This window comes from Sporothrix brasiliensis (assembly GCF_000820605.1).
Source record: "Sporothrix brasiliensis 5110 chromosome Unknown Cont20, whole genome shotgun sequence".
Classification (NCBI taxonomy): Eukaryota; Fungi; Ascomycota; class Sordariomycetes; order Ophiostomatales; family Ophiostomataceae; genus Sporothrix; species Sporothrix brasiliensis.
The window spans coordinates 1,368,554-1,386,241 of record NW_024467139.1 but is presented as its reverse complement, the minus strand read 5'-3'; the positions used below and the strand labels follow the sequence as shown (position 1 = coordinate 1,386,241).

The window sequence follows — 17,688 nt, the reverse complement described above, 5'->3', positions numbered from 1 at the left end:
CCTCATGCTCGACACACAAACGAAAAAACGAGGAAAGAGCGATGCGAAAGCTACAGATACAGATACGCAAGCACGACCCGCCCAGGTAGACAACGACGTCACGTGATGCATGAGAAAAGGCATCATATGTGTGGTATGGCTGTCGCATCCCATAGTTTACAACAGAATACGTCGTAGAGCCAGACACATTCGTGAACTGAAAAGCTGCATCTGAGCCGCAAATCAGGGTTGGACTCCGCAAACCTCTGGTCTCATCAATATGTTAATGTCACAGGCAAAGTCAAAAACTGCCAAAGGCACAGACCACCGAAATGGAAAGAGCCCCGTTGGCTTTACATGTTTAGGCGGTCAAGGGCGGCAGAAATGGCACCTGCACCGTAGTGTTTATCTTTTGCCTAAATTTTTTCGCGTACGCTTCGCCTTCTTTTTACTCTTCTCTTTTTTCCTCAACGACCACAATGGAAAAAAAATTCTTACTCAAGTCATCGCCAGGAGGAAAGCCCCATTACCTGACGATTCCGATTCGTGTGTCAAGATCGACCTCCACCCATGTTATTAAAACCATCGTCACGAGGGCCGCCTCTTTCGAGAGCGCCGGCGCCCATGATGCGGCGATGACCTGAAGCTACTGGACATTCTTCTTCTCACATGTGCGATCGGCGATGGTGCAAACGCTGGGCGCGGTGTCTATTCCGTTTTCTTTTTGTCGGCCCTGATGTTGTGTGATGGACGAGATGGCTGTGTAGAGTCCATCCGGCTGAAACGACGCAGCGGCGCGAATCCATTTTTTCGGCCAAACGTGTCCCAAACGTCAACCTCCGATGACCTTGTGAGTAGCACAGCTTTCCAAGTCTGCAATCCCACCCCAAGTCGACCAACGTGATGAGCGAATCTATCATCTGGTAATCCAACTCTACCCCCTGCCGACGTCGTCTTGTTCCTGGCGCGCAGGCTTGCGTTGGTTGAGGATGCCGAAGAACTTGAAAAGGCATACATTACATTCACATCTGATGGCCCACGACACACACTGCACCACTCCGTCTTTGCACTTGAGCGTTCCAGCGTATCGAATCCGACTGACACGCTGTAGATGAATAAACTGGAAGGGAAAGCGTATAGCGTGTCTCAAACGTATCCAAGTCTATTAGACTACAAGGCGCCTCTTTCAGTTGTCGCCGTGGCTGCTGGCCTGGGCGGCTTCACGCGACTCCAGCTGCGCCGCCTCCATGCGCTCGACGTCCTGGTCAATCATCTTGAAGGACCAGTTGTCCCACATGCGCGGGTACAGGAACGGCCGATGGTCGAAGCGGTTGTCGTCGGGCGAGTATGTCTCCATATGCACGGACGGCGTCATCGTAGTCATCTTGTGGCGGTTGATGGCGTAAAAGGCAAAGAACTTCTTGACCTTCTCGGCCACCTGGCGGGGCTCGAGACCGCGCTCTTCCTTCCAGTCATGCACAAGCTTCTGGAACATGTAGTAGGGGCCCAGCTTCATCTCTTTCCGGAGCACGCCAAACGTGGAGACTGTGGATAGGGTGAGAGTGTTGTTAGCAAGCCGTCGCAGGCTACGAGCTGCATGGTCGGTGGGGTCCGTGGATACGTACGGTCGTCGTACGTCATGCCCATGTCCGCTTCGTCGGACTGGACATAGTCTCCCGTAATGGGCTCAAGCTCGGCCGTTGGGACGGCATTCAAGAACTCGCCGAGGATGGGCAGCTTGAACTCCTTCTCGGCCCATGCAATAAACCGCTTGAGGTCCTTCTTCGAGATGGATCCAATGGGGTTGATCTGTGCCATAGTTAGCCGGTGATCTGTCATCCTGGAGAGTGCCAGGATCTGTCACAACTTACATCGGCGCTCGAACAATCGTATTTCGTGAGATAGCCACGGAGGCATTCTAAAAGAGGACGTTAGACGTTAGACGGCGTGCAAGGGGCATAATATCATGCGTGACGGGAGGAGCGTACCGTCAACATTGGCAGAGCCAAGTACAAGCAGACCGCCCGCACCCTCGCCGAAGCGCACAGTCGGCAGTAGCTGTGCAAACTCGTAGGCCGCGACCATGCGGGACCGCGCCTGGATATTTTGGAGAGCACTGGTGGCCAATTCCGTTAACACACTCCTGGACACGTTGACGAATCCCCGTTGCGGGGGGAGAGGATCGACAGGCTAGACGTACAGGTTCTCCGTATTGCCACCGCCGTAGACCTTGAACTTTGGCTCAAAGCCTGTAGCATCCGTGAGGAGGCCCTTGAACGAGTGGAAGGCGTTGTCAATGTTGATGTCGGTATGGTGGCTGCCAATGTCACGCGCGAGAAACTCGGCCCGCTGCCGTGTCTCCTTGCTCGACTGCGTCTTCATGCCCATGTAGATGGTCTGCAGCGGGATTAGTACGGGAAAGTGATAATTAACGGTGTATCCATCATGCACAAATACGTACGTGCATGATGTTGTTGCAAAACTCTTCCGGAGTTTTTGGAAATTCCTTGGCGTGTCGGCACAACCGCTTGACATCGGCAATCACTGTCTCGTTCCCCTCGGCAACCGCTGCCATAGCCAGTCGGCACATGCTGAAGACAATCACAGCCGTTGAGCAGCTGTCGATGCCACCACTGAGCGGCAAAAGAAAGCCGGACGCACCCGACCGGCGGAGGTAGTCGTACAGGTAGCAGGCAGGGCCGAGTGCGATTTCTTCCTCTGGGAGGTGGTACCGTGGCAGTTGAGACTTGGTAGGGGCCAGGCCAGGGTTGTTGTCTGCCAGGCTGAAATCAACCTCGATGCGCCGGTACGCCGGGGCCTGCATTGCCTGCATGCCACGGGAAGGCGTGAAGCGGTACGACCGGACCTCTTCCAGGTCTACTGTAGCCGTGATGACCTCCACGTCTTTCTGTGGCAAGAAAAATACGTGTGTAAGTTGCTGTGCTTCGCGGTTTTGCATATGGCGAGGAACAACCTACCAAGGAGAACTGGCTGCCTTGAGCCACAATGTTACCGTTCACTGTACATTTGATTTTTGGTTAGTCGCCGTTTGATTGACGAAAGTTTTCAGCCTCTCAGTACCGTGCTGGCGCTGTAACATCTTACCGATAATCATTGAACAGCCGTCCTGGGCGATTGCACGTTTAGCTTTGAACGACCGAGAACTGCGAACGGGGCAGCCTACTTACATAGTAGAGACGCTCTCCACCTGCGCCGCGGCAGTTGGAATACAGATAAACACCGCCGTTCTTGCGGGTCGCCTCAAGGATGAGCGAGACACGGATGTCGAGCTTTCTCAAACTCTGTGGAAATCAAATGTTAGAAACAAAAAAGGACCATAAAACAACGTCAAAAGAAGACCGGCTACGGAAGAAAGAAGCGTGACGTACGTGATGAGAGCCGGAGCTGTTTGTAAAGATCTCGGTACCCGAAAGGCCCATGCCGATATGAGGGGAGTTTGGCTGTAAATGTCAGTACCGTATCTATACTGCTATTTAGAAGTCGAACATGCGGCCGTACGCACTGTAAACAGTTCTTCGCACGTCTCGGCACCGAGGCAGGTGTCTGGCGTGCTGATGACGGCGTCACCGATCGGGACCTTGATCGAGCCCTGCAGGTCCTGCATCATGGGCGGCAGGTAGTACTCCTCGACATGGCGAGGTCCATGCCAGGCAATAAAGTAGCGGTTCTCGCGGTAGTTACCGTCGGCTGCCAGGAACAGTTTGGGACGGATCATGATGATCTTGCCGTCTAGGGCGAGGACGCGGCAGTTGAAGCGGTTGCCGCGATGCAGAACGGGCATGCCCTATGGAGGGTGTCAGCAGAGCATTCTTGCGTTGCCGTTGTGCCATCCTGCACACGTTTGTTTCGCCATACCAACGTACAATATCGAGAAGGATGCCAAAGCATGACGTGTCCGTCAGGATACGGTACATCTGTTGCCAGCAGTGAAGATAGAGGTCGCCCTAGCCGCGTCAGTACCGTAGAATGCCCTCCCGATCGTGGCAAGTGGCCAGCGACTGCCAGAGCCGTTGGCAGAGGTAACGGCCTACCTCAAGAAAGTGATCCAGACAGTCATAGCCGGAGACTTCCTAGATTGGGTGGTTAGCATGTGCCCTCTGACTCCTAGTCTGCCATCCTCTCCAAGATGGAGCTTCACCCACCAGTTCTGGGCCGACTCGCAGTTTCGCGCCAGCTCTCTTGGCCTCATGGATACTGCGGATAATTCGGTCTGTGTTCCCCTCAAAGTCCAGCGCCCACTGGTTGAGGTTGCATGTGCTCAGCGTAACAAGATGCATTTTCGCGGTTTGCGGATCGCCCTTTGCCGTTTGCCTTTGTGGCGTCCGGGTAGAGCACTAATACGTGCGGGTATGAGAGCCGCGCCGTGGACAGCAAAAATTGAGGGTTGATTGTGAGTCAGGCGCAGGGAATGAGGCTGAGAGGTGAGGCTATGGGTGGGTGACATGAGGTGAAGTCAGAGGCGAGGAAGATAATTGGTGCGACACAGACCGACAGCTATCTTACGATGAAAGGCTGTTGATTGCGACTTCCCCATGTGGTGCGAGCGATAAGCCTAACGTGCGGGGGAGTCTCGCCGATAACTGTGGTTGCCTGGGAAGGCGCGACTGCCTGCCAGTGTTAGCGTGGCAATTGCCTAAATATATTGGTCAAGTACAACCGGCACTGTGGATACTCTGAACCTTCTTTACTTCCTACCTACTTTTATATTTTGTCGAGCGCCGTCCGTCAAACAGCACGGACGACAACACCACGACCTTTCAAACCCCGAAAACGACGATAGTTGCACTGCGACACTTCTATCGGCATCCCGACTCTGCTGCTGCGTGATAACTCTGTGCGACATTCCTTAAACTCTGCGCGAAACGTGCCTTGTGGCGCCTCGAGAGTTATCAACAAGTTTCGAATTATTTCTTTCTGGACGTGAACAGCCAAGGGAACAACACACTCCTGCTGCGCGACGACTAGCGACAGAGCTCGCGGGTCTTCGAGGACGGCGAAACCTCTACTCCCGACCACAGAATGGCCTCCGCCACCGCAGAAGAGCTCGAGGTCAAGAACTCGACCGAGAGCGCCCAGACCTTTATTGACTGGTTCTACACATCCGTCAGCGACCGCAAGCCGCTCGCGTCCTTTTATGTCAACAACAATGCAAAATACTCGGCCGTCGGGGCCGCCGCCGACTTGAGCATCAACGGCATGGTGTGCGCAAAACCCGCCGACTTCGAGGCCTTGCTGGCACGACAAGCCGGCGCACAAAATGCCAACGGCGCCGCCGCGACCAACGGCACCTCCTCTGTTTCCAACCCCCACCGCAACACGTCATCCTCGTCGTCCTCCTCGACACCCACATTCCGCGTCCGCTACGATGTCGACGGCTTCGACGTGCACGTGCTTAACCCGCAGTTCCGTCTCGCCTGTCCCGACGCGATCCTGCAGCGAATGACGCCAGGCTCGGCAGCCTACGAGACCACCACGCCTCAGCAGCTTAAGCAGCTGCAGCAGAAGATGGTCTCTTTGCTCGTCCAGGTGACGGGCCACGTCCAGTACGGCGCTGGTAAGGAGGCGCCGCGCGGTGCGTTCACAGAGGTGTTTGTGCTGGTGCCCAATTGGGACGCCTTGGCCAGTGGTCCGCGAACGCCACGAGGCCTGCGCAACTACCTTATCCTCAGTCAGAATTTCCGTGCTTTATGATGCGGCGAGGCGTCATAGGGCGAGGGGGGTTGTACCACCGCTGGTGAACAAAAAGTACTGGCTTTTTTATATCGATTTTCATCAACTTTTTACGACATATGATCTATCTTATATTTCTTTTATTGTACTGGGCAGGAAATTGCTGATTGGAAGGGGGGGAATGGCATAAAGAATGTCTCAAAGTAAAGCGCTTACTATTACAATATTTGGGGCGAACACGGAGTTAGCCCTGCGGTGCGATGTATGGATAGTACTTAATTAACAACCCTACAAATCACCAATAATGCGGAGCGATATAACGTAGAGTGACTATTCATATTCATCCCGTAACAAAATGTGAACAAAATTACCCTAAGGCGACCTGTATACTTGACTCGATGCCTTGCTTCACTGCGCCAGCTGCTGCTTGCGGTACTGCCAGTAACCCGCACGGATGGGGTCCCACTTCTCGGCCAGCCGCTGCAGGTACACACCGGCCTGTGCCTTGTCGCCCTTTTCTTCGTACGCGGCCGCCAGCATGTCCATGGCATGCGTGCTGTTGACAGTCTCTTCGCTGCCGTCGCTGCCTATGCCACTGACAAATTGCTGCGCAAACTCCTCCATCGACGCCAGCGGGCGCCCTCCCTTTGTCAGCACGCCGCGCAAGTAGTTCCACGGGGACTCGTTTTGCGGCGCCCTGAGTATCTGCTCCTGCGCATAGGCGATCTCGCGGTCCACAATCGCCGCCGGCACCTCCGGGTCGTGGCTGATATTGAGCTCGCCCAGAGTCGCCTCCAGGCTGGCCGGCTTGCCGTCGTCCCGGTCCTTGTCCGTGCCGGTCTGGCTGCGGTTGCTGCTGTGGTTGGGGTCCGAGAACACAAGGAAAAACCGGTGCGACCAGGCCGAGTTGTTGCGCACATCCTGCTGGATGAACGCCTCCATGGACTTGCGCTCGTCGTCCACCCAGAACCCCAGCTTGCGCACCAGGTACTGCCGGTAGGACCACACATGGTAGTTCTTGGTGTCCTCGCTCAAAATCGTCGCCAGAAACGCCATCTCGCTGCGCGCAAACGCCGTCACCTCGTCCAGCGAGCCCGCAATCTGCGGGTAGTAGTACTCCGCCAGCAGGTACCGGTGGTGCCAGATCTGGTAGTTCTTGAGGTTCTCGAGCGCCACTTCATTGAGCCACTCCATCTCTGCCTGCACCGGCAGCTGCAGCGCGTTGACAATCGAGAACCGGTACAGCCACACCGTGTAGTGCGCCGGGTTAAGTGAGATGACGTGCTCCGTCAACCGCAGGCACCGCGTCGAGTACTCGGGCTTGGTCATAACCGCCCGCAGGTACGAGATGGCTTCGGCGTACGTGTCGGGGTAGGCAATCGCTGCTAGCGCGCCCTCGGGCTCGTCCAGCGCAATCGGCACCACATCGTCCCAGTCCGGGTCCTGCGCATACGCCCCACCCGTGCGCTGTCCGTACAGCTCCATGCGCAAGACGGCAATGTCAGCACGTCTCTGTCGTTCGACCTGGACGTCGTCTGGTGTCACCTGTACGGCGTCGTCGTCGCGCTTGGCCAAATATGCGTGGTGAGCAACCTCGAGGGCTGTCAGGCGCACACGCTTCTCGGTCCGCTGGCGGAATTCGTCAAAGGAATAGTCGCCGATGGGACGTCCCGATTTATCACGGCCCCACGGAGAGGGCGACGAGGCGGAGGGACGAGGGAGTGTGCGGAGGGGAAGGCTGGCCTCGTTGACGTGGCGCCACAGCTCCTTCTGAGCCTTGTTTGACAGGCCGCTGCGGCCGTTGTTCCGTGCTGTGGTGCCCAGGAGCTTTGCACTGGCCCACGCGGTGCGGTCGGCAGGAGAAAGGGCGCTGATGCCAGCAGTGTCGCTAACCCGAGCGTACGGCCGTCCTTGGTAGTAGCGATCGTGGCTACGTTCGTCGACAGTCTTTGGCGGCTGTGGTGCGGCTGGCTTTGTCTGTGCTGAAGAAGAAGGAGAAGCTGGATTGGTCAGCTAGGACTCGTCGAGAAGAAAGTGAGGGCAAAACGAGAAGCACAAAAGTGAGCAAAAGACGCAGGACTATATAGCCCACGGTAAAGCTGCCTTACCGTCGGTTTCCTTGGCCTTGGGTGCGGCCTTGCCCTTCGGTGGCATTGTATGCCCAGGTCGACCTCTTAACGTCTCTTTGTTTGCCCGGGTCGACGTAGGACGTGAGTTGGGAGGGTTCGAGAAGAAAAATAAAATTATAGCGGTGGTTGCCGTTGAAGTCGTAACGGTGGGGTTCGTGAGAAGGGGTTCAGAAGTGTTTGGCGCAAGACGGTTTTGGCAGTGGCAGCCCCACTATTTTTAATGTATCGGCAGCGCAAGTGGCAGGCGCCACACACCAGCTCCAACCGACCCCCATTCACGGAAGGAACAATGCTTATAAGTGCATCAACCACTTTCCTGATTCAGCGTCTTTACCGACACCGCAATACGAAGATCTTTCGAAGGAGCGAGGCAAGGGACACGCTTTCCGTTTCTGGATACTCTTGCACAAAGCAGGCAGTGCAAATATTACGTTTATTATTTATTTTATATCTTAAGATGTGGTTTACCGTAAGGTGAAGCTTCTAGAGAGTCGTCTTAGACACCGATTACTGTTCCAGCTCCAGCTGCCAGCACAGCTCCAACCCTTGTCCATGCCTCTATTTCCTCCCAAAATTATTTTGTCCCTGTTCAGTGTCCTTCTTTCCTTGTCCTTCTCTGCAACGTTCCCACAATCAATAAAACGCCTTGTTATCTGCAATATCAATAGGATAATAAAACATAATCGACACGAAACTAACCAAACGCAGAAAAGAGCAGTGTACTTCCAGAGTCCGGAGGACTTGGACATGTGGGGTGGGAGAGGAGGGACGCGTATCTAGCAACCGCAGTCAAATGACTACATGCGCCAGAATTTCCAGCCCTCGCGCTCACCGCCGCCGCCCTCGACGCCGACCAAGCGCTCCACGCCGTCGTTACCCTCGGCGTTGAGAAACTTTTCAACGTCAATCTCCATGCCACCTTCTTCGTCCTCGTCCATGCCGTTGCGCAGAATAGCAGGCCACAGTACGCCGACACCGTCGCCACCCAGTGTCGTCACAAACTGCTGGTAGCCCTCTTTGGCCAGCTGCTGCTCGAGCTTGAGGACGCGGGCCTTGGGCGTGCCGGGTTTGATCAGCGTGATGGAGCACCCTCCACCGCCGGCGCCGGTCAGCTTCGTCCAGCCGATGCCCTCGTGGTCGACGAGCTCGCGGACACGCTCGAGCCGTGGGTGTGACACGTTCAGGGCGCACAACAGACCATGGTTTACGGCCATCAGCTGGCCAATCTTGCTCAACTGGTCCGGCTCCTCCTCGTCTTCGTCATCCTTGGCTTGTGCCACGCTCTTCACGGCCAGGGCGCCGTTCTGATCGGCGTCGCTGTCGCTGTCACCAGTGTCCGCGTCCGCATCGGCATCCTTGCCCTCGATCGCGGCAATGGCGCTCCGCGAAACGGCATCTATGGCGTTGAGGATGTTGCCGACGACAACGGGCTGTTGCCGCTTCAACCGAGCTACCTTGGCAACCTCGAATTTAGTGGACTTGGCCTGCTTTGTGTCCACAAGCAGCAGGGGCAGCTCAGGGAAGCTCCACAGCGATTTGACTGACGGGGGCTTGTTGTAGTCGGCGCGCTGAAACACGACAGCCTTGCCCTGGGTCGAGACAGTGTTGTCGACACCCGAGGGATTGCCGTGAATGCACATCTCCGCAACAAAGGCCCAGCGGTTGATGCGCTCGATCTGTAGCCTGGCCTCATCCGCTGGCTGGTCCGGGTGTGGGCCAGAAAGTGTCCGCAGCTGTAGTAAGAGAGCGGTAGCCATGCAGACGGCAATCGAGCCGCTGCTGCCGAGGCCGGCGCCAATGGGAATGGTTGACCGCAGCGTGTAAACGCAGCCAGGGAATTTTTGAGAGCCTAGTGACAGGAAGAGGTAGAGGAAGGAAAGAGCAGAGGCCTGGTGGACCTTGCGTTCGTGTTCGGACTTGGACAGCGACACATTGGCGAGGTGCGGCTGGATGGCGTCGAGTAGGTCACTGTCCAGACTGGTGACCAGGTCGTAGTAGAACTTCTTCTTGCCGGGCTTGGAGAAGATTTCCCATGGCAGCTCGTCGATGTTCCAGGAGTGGGACATGTCGATGTCAGGGAAACGGAGCGTCACGGTGCGCTTCGACTTGGAGAGGGTGGTCACGAGGAGGTAGGAGCGGAGCGATATAGCCGCAGCGACGGCAGCCTGGCAGTCCTCGTCAGTGATGATTTTATTTTATTTTATTTTATTTTATTTCTTTTCAAAAAAAGAAGGACATAAAAAAAAACCAGAAACTCACCTTGCCGTGCACGACGGCATGTTCGCCGAAGACAATGACCTTGCCCGGGGCCGAAACCATAAAGGCCGGCATCATGGGGCTGGACGCCTTACGGTTCATCCTGTAGCGTGCCTGTAACTGTAAATTGGCTGCGTCTGCTTGTGCTGCGGCAGCGGCGACCTCGTCGTTGGCGGTCATGGCGATGCGAAGACGGTCGACGTCTCGACTGAGCCCATGGACGCCGCTGGTCATCCCTTTTTGTTTCTTTTTTAGGCCGTTCTTTTGGTTTCAGTGGAGCGCACCAGGGCGCACCGGCAGTCACGAGGTCAAAGGTTTTAGGGGTAATCTCAGCGCGGCAGCGAGCGCGCAACCGGAGGGTTCTAGCCTGTCGACGGGGGCTAAAGACTAAGTATTAAGGAGCGAGTCGATCGCGCCCAATTGACCGGCTAGAGGCAAAGGCAAGGGGCGATTGAAGAGGAACAATCGCTAGTAGGCGAAACGAAGCGTAGAGGAGGCGCTGATAATGCGGCTGGACAGGTGTGGATGGCCGAACGGAGTAATGCTCGACGACGAATTCGGACCTGAGAAGCAGAAATTTTGTTGGGGAAGCTGCGTATTGTTCAGCTGCAGGTCGTCCCGGTGTTCAGGGGAAGGTTGTCGTGGTGCGTGAATCCTGGCTGCAGAAAATTGAAGACGAAGACGGAAAAATTGAGCGTGAGTATGGGGAGGATGTTGCGGTCGAGAAAAAGAAAACAGAATAGTACGAAGTAGGAAAATGATGATGAAATGCGACAAGGGGCAGGAGCAGTAGTGGTCAAGCTGCGGAAGGAACACAAAAGAGTGGGAACCTCAAATGGAAGCCACGATGGCCAGGGCAGAGAAAACAGAGCTCTTTTGGGTGTGGTCTACTGTCTAGTAATGACGTTCCTCGTCGCTCGAGTTGTTTACTACCCGGGTGGGAAAGGGGAAGCACGGTCGCTGTTTCCCCAACAATTGCTTCGACTCGATAGGCCCTTCTCGTTTGCTTCTTCTCTTGTCCCTTACATTGCTCCTGCCGTCCCGCGCCCGATTAATTCATCTGCCTGGTTGTGTGAGTCTCATTCGTAGTTTCCCATTGGTGGCCATTTGGTAATATCGTTATTCGAGGCTGCCTTAAATCGCGCCCGTCAGGGGAACGCCCCAAAATGGAAGGGGCATGCAGTGTCAGCCCAGTTCAGCCGACCTTCGCAGGCCCCATCGGCTATGTGCCGTCCTCCGTGCGACTTGGCTGTTTGCTGGCGCCCCGTAGTTGGCCTGCGCTATTACGACACAAGCCTGGCAGTTGTGCTCTACTGCGCGTCCCGCCTACCATCCAGGTTGCTGGAAAGTCTGAAGATCAGCCATTGCCACGCGATCTGGACATCTGGGCATTGCAACTTGGGACTAGAACGGAACACAACATGAACAGCACAACACAACAGTACGGCAGCATAAGGCTGTGGTGCTGCACAATAGTCGCGACATGAGACCAGGACAGCGGAGTGTGTGCGTGACACAGAGGCCCTGCAATGCCGGGGTTGCTCAAAAGATCCGGTCTTGACGGCGTCCAATTTCAATGAACTGAATGAAGCTGAGGACGGCAATATTCTGGGACATCTCTCACTTATTAAACCGACGAAAAGTTCTGCGATTCAATTTCCAGACATATGATTATCTTCACATCAACACGTACGATATTGTTCCTGCTTCGACGACTGCCAGTGGGGAATATGTACTGCTGCTCCGGAGACTATCCGACATCTGCATGCCATGGTCTCTCATACGCCCTAGGCGCAGGCTTCATTTTCCGGGCGTGTCATTTCCTCGCAGTGCTCATGAGACCTCTACTGCTTCAAGCCCTGCGTTGCAATTGCAATTCGTTTAAAGGAGACGGCATTGTTGATTTCGTAAACAACAAAATAGGAGGACACAAATTCATCACGCATTGACCATCTATAGGTTCAGCGTATTTATCGCTGGCACACCATACGTCTCACGTTGCACACGTCACAAAATGACCGTCACAGAATTCGGTGCCACCAAGGGCGCCGACGAGACTTTCACGCCCGGGTTCCGGAGCGCCGTTGAGCCGCACTCGCCTCTCAGACACGCTGGCTCAAGATCGACCCTGCGGCAAAGGGCGCCAACGCCATGACACGGGGCCGTGCGTGGCTGCTGCAACAAATCGAAGAACCAGCGTCAGTGCTGCTGGCTGCCACATGGGCAGACGTTGAACAACACACGACCTGCGCCGCGACGGACCCAGACCGAGACACACTGCTGCCGGCGATCAGTAAGCACCTGTACCAGCCGGCGGGCATCGACGGCCCGGCCAAGCCTCTGGTTTTAGTGCACACGGAGGCCGATGTGTTTACGAAGACAAACACGCCGGAGGGAAAACGGGCAACGGGCATTGCTACACAGCCCCGTGATTAGTGTTACACAAATATACGTGACGGCAGGCAAGAAGGCGGAGTTTGAAATGGCATTCAACGCCTCCAAGGGCTACATTGAAGCGTACACCGCGCCGAACACGGTGCGTGGTGCGTGGCGGGTGGATAAGAAAAAGGACGCTGCAACGGGTGGGGACAAAGAGGAGTATGTGCTGGTGGCTGGGTGGGAGAGCCGAGAGACGCGCTTTGCGATTGCAGACACGGACATTGTCCCCAAGTTGACGGCGTTTACGAGCCTGCTCGACGGCCGGGAGTCACGCCACGACCGACGGCTGTTGTAGATGGTGGCCGGGATTCAAATAAGGAATCAAAATGTACCCCTCCTGGCCCAAGCCAAATTGTTGACATTGATGTCGTCCGTGCTGTGCTGTTCGTCTTGGCTGTTATCGACATCGTTGGTGATCACTGGCTGCATATGCAAGGCGCATTGAAAAGTCAACAGAGACGACTGCATTGGAAGCAATGAATCTCTTTCCCCTCACTTTGAGAAACACAAAAAACGCCTTCGCGATGCTGGAAGTCAATGACCGGCCAGCAGGTGATCCCTAGATTCCCATTCCCTTTTCGCTGTGCTTCGCTTTTTCGCTTCGCTATATCGGAGACGGAGGCCAGCAATGGCTGTTTTGAAATTTTTTGAATTCCTTTTCGTGTTCTTCTGGTTGTTCTAGTACAACAGGTGATTGTGTATACTGTCCCCCAAATTGCCCTATTCTCGCGCGCGCCGTGCGGGACACCTATTTATGCCGTCTTCTTGTTCTTCTTGCTGACCTCGGTGCAGGTCAGGTCTATGCGGTTAGCAGTTGTTCGTCCCGAGTCACAATTTTGTTCCTTGTCGAGGCGGACATACTAGGGGGCAGGCTCTGCTTTAGCTTGTCGGCCTTGTCAGAGTCCTTGAGAACCAGGGTGTACAGGTTGCGCCTGCACCGGACCTTGAACTTGGTCAGGCTGGTCTTCTTGGACTTCTTGATCCGGGCGTCTGCAGTTGGTGTTAGATACGCTTCTATCCTCGTCGTTTGTCCGTTGTTCGTCGTTCAGTCGCTCTCTTAGCGGATATTGCCGTAGGCTACTCACCGGACGCATCCTCACGCCGGCAGATCTCGATGAACTGGTAAAGAAAAAATTGTCAGCATTTGGACTGCACTTTTCGTCGCATCCGCCCCAATTGAGTCTCCTGGCTGGGGCTCGCTCCAGAGCTACACACCTGCTTGATGTCTCCAACTTCGCGCGGCATTTTGGCTGATGTTTTGGGGCGTTGGTGGTGGATTGAAAAGGGGTTGGTGAGGCGTTGAATAGTGATTTGGTGATGTTCAAACTTGGGTCGATGCGTCGTGGGGCTGCGAAGCAAAATGGCACACTTTTTTTGCCCTGGTCTATTCGCTGGTCCCTCTTTCCTTAATTTTTTCACTCTTTTCGCGGGCTCCACCTGTATTTTTTTCAACGAATGTATTTTGTGCGGGCGAAGCACGTGAGTAACCGTGCACGGACTGTGATTATGTCATTCATCCAAGCAACTCAGTCTCGGTGACGACTACTAACACGGAAGCGCTAACTGGTAAGTGGCTGCCTCAAAGCCAAAACAGCGAGACGACGACATCAAACCAGGTGGCAAAAGACAAGTGCCACGTTTGGAACGGGCCAGTGTCAGTCGCATATAAGTTGCTGTGAGTGTACGTCGTATTGGTTTTAAACCAGGCGACCATCTATAGTTTACATACTGCACTTGAAGTCCTCAATCTCGGCCTCAGCCGTCTCAAATCAACAAATCTCACTGTATTATAACAGAGCAACCATGACTGCATTGGATAAGGCCATGCGGTCCAAGGTACGTCGTATTTACAATAGTATCTCCTGAATACTGCGATTTCGCCCAGCTGACATAAAATAGAATGCTGTTTTGGGTAAGTTGTGATCCGCGGATCTTCGACCTTTTTTATCGGCACTGACGTGAGAATAGCATTCTCTGGGCTCGTGACCGGTGTCGCGATCTGGGCCATCTGGGGCGGCGATATGTTCCCGGCAACAGAAGACCCCAAAGGCGCTCCAGAGACGTGGACGCGCGAGGAATTGCGCCGGTGGCTGGCGGCGGTAGGTGCCCAAGCACAAGCCATGGTGCTCAGCTTTGTGCCAGCCGGCGAGAAGCACGCACACGCACAGTAGACGGGCTAACTCAATGCTCTTTTCTTGTACCAGAGAAACCTGCATCCGCAGCCAGGCGATACGGACCAACAGCTGCTGGAACGAGTCAAAGCCAACATGCGCAGTCCGAGAAATTGAGACTTATGCAAGGACACAACGGGCGGCGGCAGGACACCTGACGGGTATGCGTTTATGACTATCTTTTCCTCCTTGTACACATATAATAGCTTTCTCATAATGCGTTCATCTTATTGCGAAACCACTTTATTTCAAAATGAGCAAATCAAGCAAAATATAGCAATACCTAATCCTAGTGATGAGTGTCAATTACCGTCCAATATCTAATATGCATCTATCCAACTCCCAGGTACAGTGGCCGACGTGCTGTATGCGCCAATTGCGCCCCTGTGTCACTATGATCCCCGCAGTTCCGTTCCGTAGTATGCATATAACGAGGCACTCCACGCCATGCTCCACCGTGGAGCTCTGCGAATAAACGAAACGCGCTCCCAAGGCGCCTGAAGGCAGGAGGCCAGTTTGCAAACGGGACAGGTCGCCCCTGCCTGCCATTGAAGCCGGCCCGCCGCCTTGCGTTCCCGATTCACTTGACTCTCCCTTAAAGACTCGCTCGCAGACGTCAGACGAGACCCCGAGGAGAAACACTGCGGCCCCTCCGAGACACCCCACGATTTATGCTTTTCTTTTTCTGTTTCTGTTTCTGCTTCTGCTTCTGCCTTTGTTCGTGTTTTTGCATTCATCTGTCCCTCTTTTTGTCAACATCATCGCCAGAGCTCCGGAAGCTCCAATCTCATCTTGCTTCCTCTCCCTCCCTCCTCTCCCATCGCCATCGTCAATACCGCCATCATGCTGGGGCTCCTCCAGGTACGTCACCGTCGCTGCCGCGGCTTCCGTCGCCGTACCCGCCGCTAACCTGCCCTCCCTGTCTCACAGCGCCTCGCCCGGTTCCTCGACCGCCCGGCCTTCCCTTGGAAGCGCCTGATTATGGGCTTCTCCCTCGCGCAGTACTTCCTCGAGGGCTTCCTCTCGCTCCGCCAGTACCAGGTTCTCAAGGCCACCAAGGCGCCCAAGGTGCTGCAGCACGAGGTCTCGCAAGAGGTCTTTGACAAGAGCCAGGCGTACGGCCGCGCCAAGGCCAAGTTCGAGCTCGTCAACGGCATCTGGAACCAGCTGCAGAACTTTGCCTTCTTCCAGTTCGACCTGCTGCCCAAGCTGTGGGCGTGGTCGGGCCACTTGCTGCTCCAGTTTGCCCCCGCGCGCTTCTCCGGCGAAATCTCCCAGTCCATCGTCTTCGTTCTCACCACGATTCTGCTCAACCAGTTGCTGTCGCTGCCCGGCTCCGTCTACCACACGTTTGTGCTCGAGGCCAAGTTCGGCTTCAACAAACAGACGCCCAAGGTTTTTGTCACGGACATTCTCAAGACGCAACTGCTCACGTTCACGCTCGTCCCGCCCATTCTGGCCGCCTTCTCGTCGATTATCCGCCGCACCGGCGACCAGTTCTTCTACTACGTCTGGCTGTTTGGCGCCGGCCTGCAGGTCTTTATGATTTCCATCTACCCGATTGCCATCCTGCCCCTGTTCAACAAGCTGTCGCCGCTCGAGGAGGGCCCGCTCAAGACGGACGTCGAGGACCTGGCCAAGAAGCTCAAGTTCCCGCTGCACGAGCTCTATGTGATTGACGGCAGCCGCCGCAGCGCCCACAGCAATGCCTACTTCTTCGGTCTGCCCTGGAAGAAGCACATTGTGATTTACGACACGCTGATTGAGAAGAGCGAGACCGAGGAGGTTGTGGCCGTGCTGGCGCACGAGCTCGGTCACTGGAGCCTGGGCCACACGACACGCCTGTTTGCCATTTCGCAGGCGCACTTTTTCTACATCTTTGCGCTCTTCTCCGTCTTTATCAACAACAAGAGCCTGTACGCCGACTTTGGCTTCACGCAGCGGCCCATCATCATTGGTTTCCTGCTGTTCTCGGACGCGCTCGCCCCCATGGACATGGTCATCAAGCTGCTGATGAATGTCCTGAGCCGCCGCTACGAGTTCCAGGCGGACAACTTTGCGCGCGGCCTCGGCTTTGAGGATGCCCTGGCCCGCTCGCTGATCCGGCTGCAGATCCAGAACCTCAGCACCATGGACGCGGACTGGCTGTTTGCCAACTACCACTTCTCGCATCCCATCCTGTCGGAGCGCCTCAAGGCCCTGGACTGGCAGCCGACCGAGAAGATTGAGGTCAAGGAGACGAAGGGGTCGAAGGAGGACGGGGCCGTCGCCACGGGCCGTGATGAGCTGTAGTTTCGTGAAAGGATGAAAGGTTCAGCCGATGGATATGGCCATTGTTTACATGAGAGTGTAAGGGACAATCAAGAATATGAGAAGACAAACCACACCACATAAGAAAGTAGGTGAAGGAATAGTCTTGTAAGATAGAGAAAACAACGATTGGTACAGAAAAGGTTTAGAAATGATTTTCATCGTACGAAGCACGTCGCACAACGACATGATTCACAACTGCTCGTGCCTTGAACCAACTTATAGCGAGAGTCACTAATAAATGCCCTGAACGCCCCTAAACAAGAGTCCCACTACAGTTGATAGCTAGGTATCCACTTTTTCTTGTGGTAGCCAATCACAGCGGCATAATGGCGACATCCCATCGACGGTCTTGCTCGCGAAAAATCTTGAACCTCACGTTCCGCCATTGGAGAGCTCAGTCGATAAACGCCCACGCGCGACCACAACCACGACGACAGCGGAAATCCACAACCCAATCGGTCCCTCTCAATTCGGCGCCTTTGGTGCCTGGGCTCACACTCATCTCGACTCTCGGTCTTCCCTCGTCTCACAACATGTTCGCCGCACGGCCAACAATCGGCGTCGCCGCTGCGCGCACCGTCGCCACGGCCGCCAAAGCTGCACCGGCCCAGACTCGGTACGATTTTTGTCCATAGCACCTAGTTTCTACGTCTTCTTCTTCTTTTCGACTTGTCTTTCTAACAGCCCAGCTCCTTCTCTATTCTCCCTCG

The 17,688-nt window shown here is 55.1% G+C and overlaps 8 protein-coding genes across 8 annotated transcripts; 4 read left to right on the top strand and 4 right to left on the bottom strand.

The window, feature by feature from the left end:
* Nucleotides 1–1,165: 1,165 nt before the first annotated feature.
* On the bottom strand, nt 1,166–4,277 carry SPBR_06520 (NAD+ synthase (glutamine-hydrolyzing); the record flags this gene model as incomplete). Its single annotated transcript, XM_040764776.1, has 14 exons — nt 1,166–1,524; nt 1,605–1,788; nt 1,851–1,897; nt 1,968–2,122; nt 2,180–2,376; nt 2,441–2,887; nt 2,958–2,998; nt 3,085–3,106; nt 3,168–3,281; nt 3,369–3,440; nt 3,503–3,784; nt 3,864–3,944; nt 4,032–4,070; nt 4,143–4,277. 14 exons carry the CDS (start codon nt 4,275–4,277, stop codon nt 1,166–1,168), a joined length of 2,175 nt encoding a protein of 724 aa, XP_040616361.1.
* Nucleotides 4,278–5,019: 742 nt separating this feature from the next.
* On the top strand, nt 5,020–5,691 carry SPBR_07852 (uncharacterized protein; the record flags this gene model as incomplete). Its single annotated transcript, XM_040766106.1, has 1 exon — nt 5,020–5,691. The coding sequence occupies one exon, from the start codon at nt 5,020–5,022 to the stop codon at nt 5,689–5,691; it is 672 nt and encodes a 223-aa protein (XP_040616360.1).
* A 387-nt stretch (nt 5,692–6,078) lies between these two features.
* On the bottom strand, nt 6,079–7,824 carry SPBR_07003 (protein farnesyltransferase/geranylgeranyltransferase type-1 subunit alpha; the record flags this gene model as incomplete). Its single annotated transcript, XM_040765258.1, has 2 exons — nt 6,079–7,652; nt 7,779–7,824. 2 exons carry the CDS (start codon nt 7,822–7,824, stop codon nt 6,079–6,081), a joined length of 1,620 nt encoding a protein of 539 aa, XP_040616359.1.
* Nucleotides 7,825–8,596: 772 nt separating this feature from the next.
* Nucleotides 8,597–10,289, bottom strand: SPBR_07034 (mevalonate kinase; the record flags this gene model as incomplete). The annotated part of the gene is made up of 2 exons (XM_040765289.1): nt 8,597–9,964; nt 10,059–10,289. The coding sequence occupies 2 exons, from the start codon at nt 10,287–10,289 to the stop codon at nt 8,597–8,599; spliced, it is 1,599 nt and encodes a 532-aa protein (XP_040616358.1).
* Nucleotides 10,290–12,069: 1,780 nt separating this feature from the next.
* On the top strand, nt 12,070–12,789 carry SPBR_07817 (uncharacterized protein; the record flags this gene model as incomplete). The annotated part of the gene is made up of 3 exons (XM_040766071.1): nt 12,070–12,138; nt 12,162–12,483; nt 12,518–12,789. 3 exons carry the CDS (start codon nt 12,070–12,072, stop codon nt 12,787–12,789), a joined length of 663 nt encoding a protein of 220 aa, XP_040616357.1.
* Nucleotides 12,790–13,246: 457 nt separating this feature from the next.
* On the bottom strand, nt 13,247–13,739 carry SPBR_07943 (large subunit ribosomal protein L38e; the record flags this gene model as incomplete). Its single annotated transcript, XM_040766196.1, has 4 exons — nt 13,247–13,293; nt 13,356–13,484; nt 13,580–13,613; nt 13,710–13,739. The coding sequence occupies 4 exons, from the start codon at nt 13,737–13,739 to the stop codon at nt 13,247–13,249; spliced, it is 240 nt and encodes a 79-aa protein (XP_040616356.1).
* Nucleotides 13,740–14,297: 558 nt separating this feature from the next.
* On the top strand, nt 14,298–14,665 carry SPBR_07996 (uncharacterized protein; the record flags this gene model as incomplete). The annotated part of the gene is made up of 3 exons (XM_040766247.1): nt 14,298–14,330; nt 14,394–14,406; nt 14,463–14,665. The coding sequence occupies 3 exons, from the start codon at nt 14,298–14,300 to the stop codon at nt 14,663–14,665; spliced, it is 249 nt and encodes an 82-aa protein (XP_040616355.1).
* Nucleotides 14,666–15,508: 843 nt separating this feature from the next.
* SPBR_07215 (STE24 endopeptidase) lies at nt 15,509–16,957 on the top strand (the record flags this gene model as incomplete). Its single annotated transcript, XM_040765469.1, has 2 exons — nt 15,509–15,526; nt 15,596–16,957. 2 exons carry the CDS (start codon nt 15,509–15,511, stop codon nt 16,955–16,957), a joined length of 1,380 nt encoding a protein of 459 aa, XP_040616354.1.
* Between the last annotated feature and the right edge of the window lie 731 nt (nt 16,958–17,688).